Source organism: Camellia sinensis, chromosome 10, assembly GCF_055761805.1.
Source record: "Camellia sinensis isolate YWXY chromosome 10, ASM5576180v1, whole genome shotgun sequence".
NCBI classification, from domain to species: Eukaryota; Viridiplantae; Streptophyta; class Magnoliopsida; order Ericales; family Theaceae; genus Camellia; species Camellia sinensis.
Window position 1 is genome coordinate 100,098,136 of NC_138970.1, and position 9,135 is coordinate 100,107,270.

Consider the following 9,135-nt stretch of genomic DNA (forward strand, 5'->3'; position numbering starts at 1 on the left):
GCAGTGTAGTTGGTCAACCTTAAGATCCTTATGTCATTGGTTTCAATTAAAAGAAATACAAGACATGACATTATCTTGTTGAAAGTATGTATCTTGTCATGACATTATTATCTTGCTGAATGATGAAAATATGTGTCTTGCTGAAAGTAGTTTGATGAGTGCTATTCCTGAATCTGAAAATAAGTATGGCTATGCGTATGGCTGTTTAGCTATTCCTCAATCTGAAAATATGTTTCTTTTTCTTTTTTTATTTATTTATTGTCTTATTTTGTAATTTTTTTTAACAGTGTTTAATATGTGTTCTGTGATATACCATGACTATGTGAGGTTGAAGTTGAACATAACAGTTTCAAAGTTTGAAATTGAAGTTAACAGTTTCAAAATTACATATACCATGACTATGTGAGGTTGAGGTTGAAATTGAAGTTTCTATAATTTAGTTATACCATAAATTGAAATTATCACAATGTGAAGTTCAACATAACAGTTTCATAATTATTCTAAAATCATTCTATTTGAATTTTATTTTTGATTCTCATAGAATGGAGGTTGATTCAAATGGTGGTGACAATCCTTCAGTAAATGAGGGTGAACAAGTTGAAGAACCTAACAAGGGTATGTGTTTTAGCTCAAGGGAAGATGTGTACACATTTTATGCCACATATGCTAAGCATGTTGGCTTTTCTATAGCTCATAGAGCACAACATTTTGGAGATGATGGCGAATTAAAAAACTTTGCAATTGAATGTTCTCGAGCGGGGGAGAGAAAAAAGAAATCAGAAGTGAACCCTTTGAAGCCATCTTTGTCCACAAAAATTGGTTGCAAAGCAAGGGTGCGAGGTACTCTACAAAAGAATGGGACATATATGTTAACCACAGTTAACCTTGAGCATAATCATGATTTGATTCCCACCGACTCTCGTCATTTTGCAATGAATAAGAAAATTCGTACTCCTGTGAAGAGAAGATTAGAAATCAATGATGAAGCAGGGATTGGGGTGTCTAGGAACTATCATTCAATGGTTGTTGAAGCGGGGGGATACGGGTCATTGACATTTGATGAGCGAGATGCAAGGAATTACATTAATAGAGCTAGAAGATTAAGGCTTGGTGAAGGTGATGCCGAATCACTTCAAAGCTATTTTATGAGGATGCAAGCACATAGTGAGAAATTCTTTTATGTGATTGATGTTGATGAGGAGTTTCGCATTAGAAACTTGTTTTGGGCTGATGCAAGGAGTCGAGCTATGTATGAATCATTTGGAGATGTTGTTTCATTTGACACAACTTATCTGACGAACAAATATGACATGCCATTTGCTCCATTTGTAGGAGTCAATCACCATGGACAGTCTATTTTGCTTGGTTGTGGATTGTTATCTAGTGAAGACACCGACACATTTGTTTGGCTATTCAAGTCGTGGTTAAGTTGCATGTCAAATAAACCTCCAAAAGCAATCATAACTGATCAGTGCAGAGCTATGCAAAATGCTATAGAAATTGTCTTTCCACAGGCCCGACATCGATGGTGCTTATGGCATGTAATGAAGAAAATACCGAAGAAGTTGAAAGGATATGCTCAGTATGAACCCATGAAGTTGGCTATGCAAAATGCAATTTATGATTGTTTGACAAGAGATGAATTTGAGGAAAAATGGGAAGAGATGCTTACTAAATTCAATCTTTATGATAATGAGTGGTTGGGGGTACTATATCATGAGCGGCATCGATGGGTTCCTGTATATGTTAAAGACATTTTTTGGGCTGGCATGTCAACAACACAACGAAGTGAAAGCATGAATGCTTTTTTTGATGGATATGTCAACCCGAAGACTACATTAAAACAATTTGTTGAACAATATGACAATGCGTTGAGAAGTAAGGTAGAGAAAGAGAAGAAATCAGACTTCAAGTCTCGACACAAATTGTTTGATTGTCTAACTATATATGGCTTTGAGAAGCAATTTCAACAAGCCTACACCAATGCAAAATTCAAAGAAGTTCAAGGAGAGTTGAAGAGATTAGTATACTGTCAAGCCTTGATTGTCAAAGAGGAGGGAGCAATTTGTACATATAATGTCCAAGAAGCGATGGTAGTTTGTGACAAGATGAAGCATGTGAACTTTGTTGTGTATTTTAATTCAATTGAATGTGAAGTTCAGTGTATGTGTCAGTTGTTTCAGTTTAGAGGGATTATGTGTGCTCATTCACTCGCGGTGTTTGTCAGTAGGTGCATAAATGAGGTGCCAAGTAAGTACATTTTGCCACGTTGGAGGAAAGATTTGGTTCGACAGTACACATGTATCAAAACCACGTACACTGGCTTTGGGGATGATTTCAATACAAGTTGTTATGAGAGGATGAACAAGAAATTGATCGCCATTATACAACTTGCTGGTAATCGGAAGGGAAAATTAAAATTATAGATTGTGGGTTGGATGAAATGAAGGATAGAGTCATGCACGATGAATCGGGTGATGGGAGAAATTTACCACATTCTACTAATAGGATACCATCTTCTACAAAAAGTCCAATTGCCACCAGATGTACATCGAGTGCTAGTACGAGGAAGGTGGTTAGTCCTTTGGTTGTTCGGCGAAGAGTGCTAGTACGAGGAAGGTGGTTAAACCACTATAATTATCTCGTGCATAGTACGGATGATAAATTAGTTAGTACATATACGTATAACTTTATATACGTATAACTTTATTTAATAATAATAATAATAAAATAAAAAATAAAAAATAAAAAAGAAGAAAAAAACTTTCAACCAAACAATCACCAATCACCTTCTTCTTCTTCTTCTTCTTCTTCTTCTTCCTCTTTCTCGATTTTCCATTTTTGTTTTTTGGTGTTTGATTTTGGAATCAGCAACAAGCAATCACCGTTCATGTCTTCGGTAATCTCTCAGCTCTCTTCCTTCTCTTCTATCAGCCGCAGACTACATCTACACACTCGGCCATGCCCCACTTTTCGTTCCGAGGTGAGAGTACTGCTTTCAATACCCCCCAAACTTTCTCAGATTCCGTTTGGTTCCCAAGAAAATGCTAGAAAATTTAAAAATTTTGAATTTTTTTTGCTGGATTATATGGGATTTGATGAGGTAAAACCTCTACTCAACTCTTCAGTCATTTTTCGCCTCCAATTTGGGGGTTTTATACTTGTATTTGTGTTATGATGTACAAAACAAATTCAAATTTCCAGTTTTTTATTCTGAGGATTATTATGTCTGCAAGAAAAGAATAGGATAAATTACACTGCTAGTCCTAAAATATGGTTTCAATTTGCTCAATTTTGACCATTAATTTTAGATTTCACGTCAATTTGGTCCTATTGATAATGCGGTTAGGATTTTTCACAGAAAATTTTCTCTGAATTGGTTGAGGTTAAGTCACTGAATTGATCAAGTTTACAATTTTGCTCCTAAAAGCATGACAAGTGCTATTTTTGTGTGCATTTGCCATAAAAAAAAATGCTAAAAATTGGAATCAATTGGATTAATTTGAGACAAAGTAAAAAAATTCCGGGTCAAAATTGATCAAATTGAAATACAATGACCAAAATGACACAAGAGCCAAAGTAGAGGAACTAACAATTTAATTTGCCCAAAGGAAAATAAATTTAATTTATTTCTCAATATGAATATTTTCATTTGCTAAAATTTTGTGGAAGTTTTACTAATGAGTGCTTTATATTATTGTTCTAATTTATAGATTTTGGAAGTAGTACCAACTGTTGGAAATCTTTATTTTGTAGGTACTGGTTGTCATGAACAGTGATGGAAGTGGCACAGGGATATCGGGTTCACAGACTAAGACCAATCTGAGTTATACTGCAGATGCTTAAAGATCACATATTGAGGGGTCAGCAAAGTCCTATGCAACTACATCAGAAAATGGCAATGGAAAAGGGATGAATGACCCAGTACAAGGACATGCTGTCACCCAACAGATAAGGGCAGCAAAGATCCATGATTTTTGTCTTGGCATTCCTTTTGGTGAGTGTGCTTTAATGTTGGTTTAAAAATTCTGGTTTTTCCTCACCCAGAAAAGCCTTTTAGTGTGTCCTGGCTGATGTGAAAACTACTTGTTAGATGAGCTATAATGTAACTCAAGCACCTTCATTTATGAAATTGGTTAAGGATTTGTTGAACATGTTTTCATTCTCCCAATTTACGCATTAAATTCATAAAGTATGTAAAATGCATATATTCAAAAATCATTTGCAACTTGCAACCTTTATTATTACTTACATAGACATCATAGAGAAGTGACTTAGCGTCACAATCAAAGGCCTCTTCTATTCTTTACACTTTCTTGGTTTCACCGTACTCACATCATTTTTGGTTTATATAATACTTCAGTTTTATGATGTTCTTGTTGTTATTGTGATATGGTGGGAATTCTTGCTGTTTAGCATTTGTAGAATGTTATGTATCTTATGATGTTTTGAGATTGTGTACCAAAGTGAATCACTATCTTTATTGTATGTATGCATAAATACATAGCACATAATATCATGAGTCAAGTGATGATGTGACCTTGGGCATTCGAGAGTAAAAACGAGACCTGGGCCCACAACATTGTAAATTTTTGTCATTTCTCGTATAATATGTTTGACTAATTCAAAAATTGAATGACATTGACATGGGAATCTCATTATTCTTGGTAATATGATTCCCATTCCCTCTGCTTGATTAGTCTCTGGAGTTATGGACAACATTTTTTGTGGTGTTTCCATACTTGATCAATTCTTAAAGTGCTTTCAGACTCTAGAGAATTCTTAAGGTGCTTAAAGGAGATCATATATTTAATCATAGTTTCTATGCTCAAAAGGATATGTGATAATGGTATCTTTAACATAGGGTTTGTCAAGTCTCTTACCTTAGCCATTTCTCGTGGCAGTGAGGCTTTTGCCTCGTATGTATTTTGCATGACACATGCCTTCCAGCAAGGCATGAGGTGTCACAGAACATGCAAACTAGTGTCAGCTTGATGTGTCGATGAAGTTGTGTGATTGCACTATAGGCTTCTGCCAGATTTTTGCAATGATAACCACCAGGTGGTAGGCATGAAGACATGGCAAGCACAAGCTGGTAAGCCAAGGTGGCAAGCATGAGGTGGGAACGTGCTTGCTTGCATGCATGGAGAGGTGCTGTTGCCAATTGTGCCGTCCACTTGAGCAGTTAGCTTTTTTTTGTCTATCAACATATAGAAATTATATAGGTTGTAAAGGTTAAAGAAATAGAAAGAAATGGAGGAGCTGAAGATAGGTTACGTTTGAGCCTTACAACGGGAACATATGAGGAATATCACCTAGAGGCTGTTAATACAACCCCTTTTCTTTTTTTTTTTGGTGCGTGTGTGTGTGGTAATTTTGGAAACTTTGGAATCTTATCATGCACAATTGCATATTTTGCAATTTTGAGGATTCAATTGATTTATAAACTTTATGCTGGTAATTTGACTTTCTGTCTGCTTCTAATTTAGTTTAGGACTGGCTTTGCTGCAGAGGGTAGTAGACAGCTAGGTAAAGATAGGGAAGGTGTAAGTTTATGGTTTTGTGTTCTTAGCTTCATTGCTGGTTCTTTATCCTAAACAGTTTTCTGTGTTCATATAGACTATTGAATTGTTAGACTGCATCATAAGTTAGTATAATGATGATCCATGTTAATTTTATGTTCAGTGTATCCAACATAGGGACAAACTTTTTTGGCTTGTTTGTTCATAGGTGTCGGTTTCTTGTGCTAACTAATTGGTTTTCTGTTGTCACTTACTGATTGTGTCTTTCCATAGGTGGGCTTTTTTTAAGTGGGGGGCTTATTGGTTTTATATTTACAAGAAATCTTACTACTTTACGCACTGATGCACTCTTTGGAGCTGCTTTGCTATCCCTCAGCACCTTAAGCTTAAAGGTCTGGAGACAAGGAAAATCTAGCTTCCCATTCATACTAGGACAAGCAGGTATCTACTTCTCTTGTGATTTAAGATATCATGATATCGACTTCTTTTATATTTTTTTGCTCTTAGATTCTTGTATCTTTTGTTGGTTTCAAATTTATGTTTCTTATCTAGAAGAAAAACATAAACTATGCAGCCCTCTGAATGGTAATTTTGTTGCACTTTTTATGGCTGCCATTGGACTAGCTTGTGAGAAGATTTTAGTGGTTCATTTATACTCTACACTGTAACTTTTCTTCTCAACTAATAGTCCAGGACAAGTTTGTTAGATGAATTATATAAATTTTTTTATAAGTAATGTGTATATATTAATGAGGCAAGCAAAAAGGAACACAACAACCTATGTCACCTATACATCAATCTACTCAAAAGATTAAAAATTTCAAAAATTGGTTAAAAACCAAATTTACATCGCCCAAGAACCAACTATACTAAAAATGGTTTTTCAATTTAAGGATGGGATATTCCAAGCCATCAAACGTACTCTGATTATCCTTTCTCCAAATGATCCACATCAAACCCAAAGGAAGACTGGATGAAGTGGTCTTAATCAAAGTAGACCTCACCCCTTTTGATAAATACCGTCTCTTCCAGCCTGCCAGACGCATCTGGAACCTTTCTACCTCTGAGTTCCAAACTGAGTTTGCCTCAAAAGAGGATCCAAGAGGGAGACCAAGTCTAAAGAAGGTAAATGATCAACTTTACAGCCAAAAAATATTTTTCAAAAAAAAAAAAAAAACTTTACAGCCAATGCCCCCACAGGGGGAACCTCTCCAACTGGAATAAGGCTAGACTTCCCCAAATTTACTTTCAAGCTTGAAACTACCTTGAAGCAAATAAGCAACATTGATTACCCAAATACTGGGCCTCAGTCCCACAAAAAATAATAGTGTCATTTGCGAGCAAGTGAGAGACCTTTAAAAGGGGAGCCATCAAGCTGCTCAATGTGAAAACCCTCCAAGAAACCACCTTGCACTGCCTCTCCATAATCCCACAATGTCATTATTATCCTCAAAGATACTAAGTATGGCTCTTTCATACTTCTTGTAAGCTCCAAAATACAGAGTTTGCCAAGTGTTTGAACAAGTTCATAAGGTCAATGATTTTCCATCATTTACATGTTCTAGTAACCGGTGTGCTTGACTTCCATGTGCATTGTAAAAACAATCAAGATAAGTGTTTTATAAATTTATGTTGATCTTCATTTCTCTTTGTTTGGATGTTCTATTTCTGATCTTGCAGTAATTGCTGTGGCACTTCTTTGGAAGAACTTTCAGACCTACTCTATGGCAGTTTATCTCATCACCACTACATCATTTTCCTTCATTGGCTAGCTTATTCTTTATATTTAACTATAAGAATGATATTGTGATTGCAGACAAAGAAACTGTTCCAAACAGGCTTTTATGCTGCCATTAGGTACTTAAATATCTCTCAGTGTTTCTATTGACGAAGTTTAGTTACTTTCCGTCATGAGCTATATCTTGCTAAAACGGTCTTCTGATCGTTATTTGTGTCAGTGCTGCAATGCTATGCTTCTATTCCTATGTGGTTTTGTCCGGAGGAAACCCACCACCAAAAAAGTTGAAATCATCTGCCGTTGCCCCATCATAATCAGAACCAACGAAGCTCATATCAGATTTGAGGTTTACAGTTTGTTTGTTTTTTTTTTTGGCTTGTGGCTTTCAAGTGAATGTGAAGGTGGTTTTGTTTGTTTGACATGAAGACTTGGTCAGTCATGGGAAGAGGGAAAGTGTAATCATAGAACCGGGTTCTAATTTGTAGGTTGCTTAAGTGAAAATTAGAAGAAAGCTGTTTGCCGTGTCACCTATGTTCTAAAAAATAAAAGGAGGAACAGTTTGATATGTTCTCATGTAATCTACATATGGATTAATATAACTTGCATGCAAATTGTTGAAAGAAACTTTTGAATGGGTGAAATGATAGTGTTATTGAAATATGACTAACTTGCAAAATAGTTTCATGCAGTCGGTTGAAAAAAAAAAGGCTACAAAGTTTTGCAATTTTTTTTTGATGGGTAATTAAACAAAAAATGGTTTTTTTCCTTTACTAATATGTATCTATTTCCTTCTTATTTTCCTAAACCACTAAGAAATTACTCAGTTCTAAAACTATCGGTTTAGATTTGGGATTGATCAAATTTTTCTCTCAGGTGTCTCACTTTCAAAATAAGAAATTTCACAATTTTTTCCCATGATGAAATGATTTCAAATCATCATCGAATGTAAAAATAATCGTGGCTATCACACTTACTGATATTTTGTCTTTTTTGCTTTTAAAAAACTAAAGGGCAAATTACATATACACCCCTCGAGGTTTGGTTAAATTACAGATACCCCTGAGGTTTCGGAAATTACATCCCGCCCCCTGAGGTTTGTATTTTCATAACAATTTACCCCCTGAGGTTTATATTTCATAACAAATTACCCCCTAATTTCTTATGCAAATATAGCATTCAGGGGGGAATTCGTAATTTCTCAAACCTCAGGGGGTATTTGTAATTTAGCCAAACCTCGAGGGGGTGTATATGTAATTTGCCCAAAACAAATAATCATAAAAGTTTAAGGGAAATTAGTGCTCTACTTATTCCTCGCTTGAGCATTATCATGTTTTAATGTAGACAACTACATTTTATTTTTGATAACTTGTTTAAAGAAAAAAAAATTGAATTTTCATAATGGTGTGTTTTATTCTACTTTTACAAATTTTCAGTAAAGTATGAATTATATTTTTATAATCAATTTTAATTTATTTAAAATATTATTTTTATATTATATAAGTTTACAAATTATATTAAACTATAATATAACCAATTGAATAAACATTATGGCATAAGATTTATTATTTTTTTATTATCTTACATTTGGTAAACAATTCAAAAAATCCTAAAAAAGCTTAATATTTATATCTCTTCTAGTATTTTTATGTGAATTATTACCAAATATATTTTTAAAAATATAAAATTATATAAACTAATGAATCGAATGTCATAACTCTTTTAATCTGATTATACTTTTTTATTTAGAGATTTTTCTAAATTTCTACAATTAAAGAAAATAATTTAAATCGATAAAATTAGAATAAAAATATGATTATGAAAATTTAAATTTTTAAAAAAAAAAAATTAATTATAGGGTTAAAATAATATTAGGAG

The 9,135-nt window shown here is 34.2% G+C and overlaps 2 protein-coding genes across 2 annotated transcripts; both read left to right on the top strand.

Moving 5' to 3' along the window:
• The first annotated feature begins 542 nt into the window (after positions 1-542).
• LOC145800588 (protein FAR-RED IMPAIRED RESPONSE 1-like) lies at positions 543-2,426 on the top strand. The gene has a single exon (XM_082890292.1). The coding sequence runs from the start codon at positions 543-545 to the stop codon at positions 2,424-2,426; it is 1,884 nt and encodes a 627-aa protein (XP_082746418.1).
• A 1,332-nt stretch (positions 2,427-3,758) lies between these two features.
• Positions 3,759-7,825, top strand: LOC114294579 (protein FATTY ACID EXPORT 1, chloroplastic). Its single transcript, XM_082891977.1, is given in 5 exon segments — positions 3,759-3,997; positions 5,796-5,963; positions 7,203-7,249; positions 7,339-7,379; positions 7,481-7,825. Coding segments are annotated over 5 exon segments (579 nt in total). The 5' UTR covers positions 3,759-3,768; the 3' UTR covers positions 7,575-7,825.
• Positions 7,826-9,135: the final 1,310 nt, after the last annotated feature.

Excerpts from the sequence above, each read along its gene's own strand:
- LOC145800588 (XM_082890292.1), top strand. The coding sequence starts at position 543 with ATGGAGGTTGATTCAAATGGTGGTGACAATCCTTCAGTAAATGAGGGT.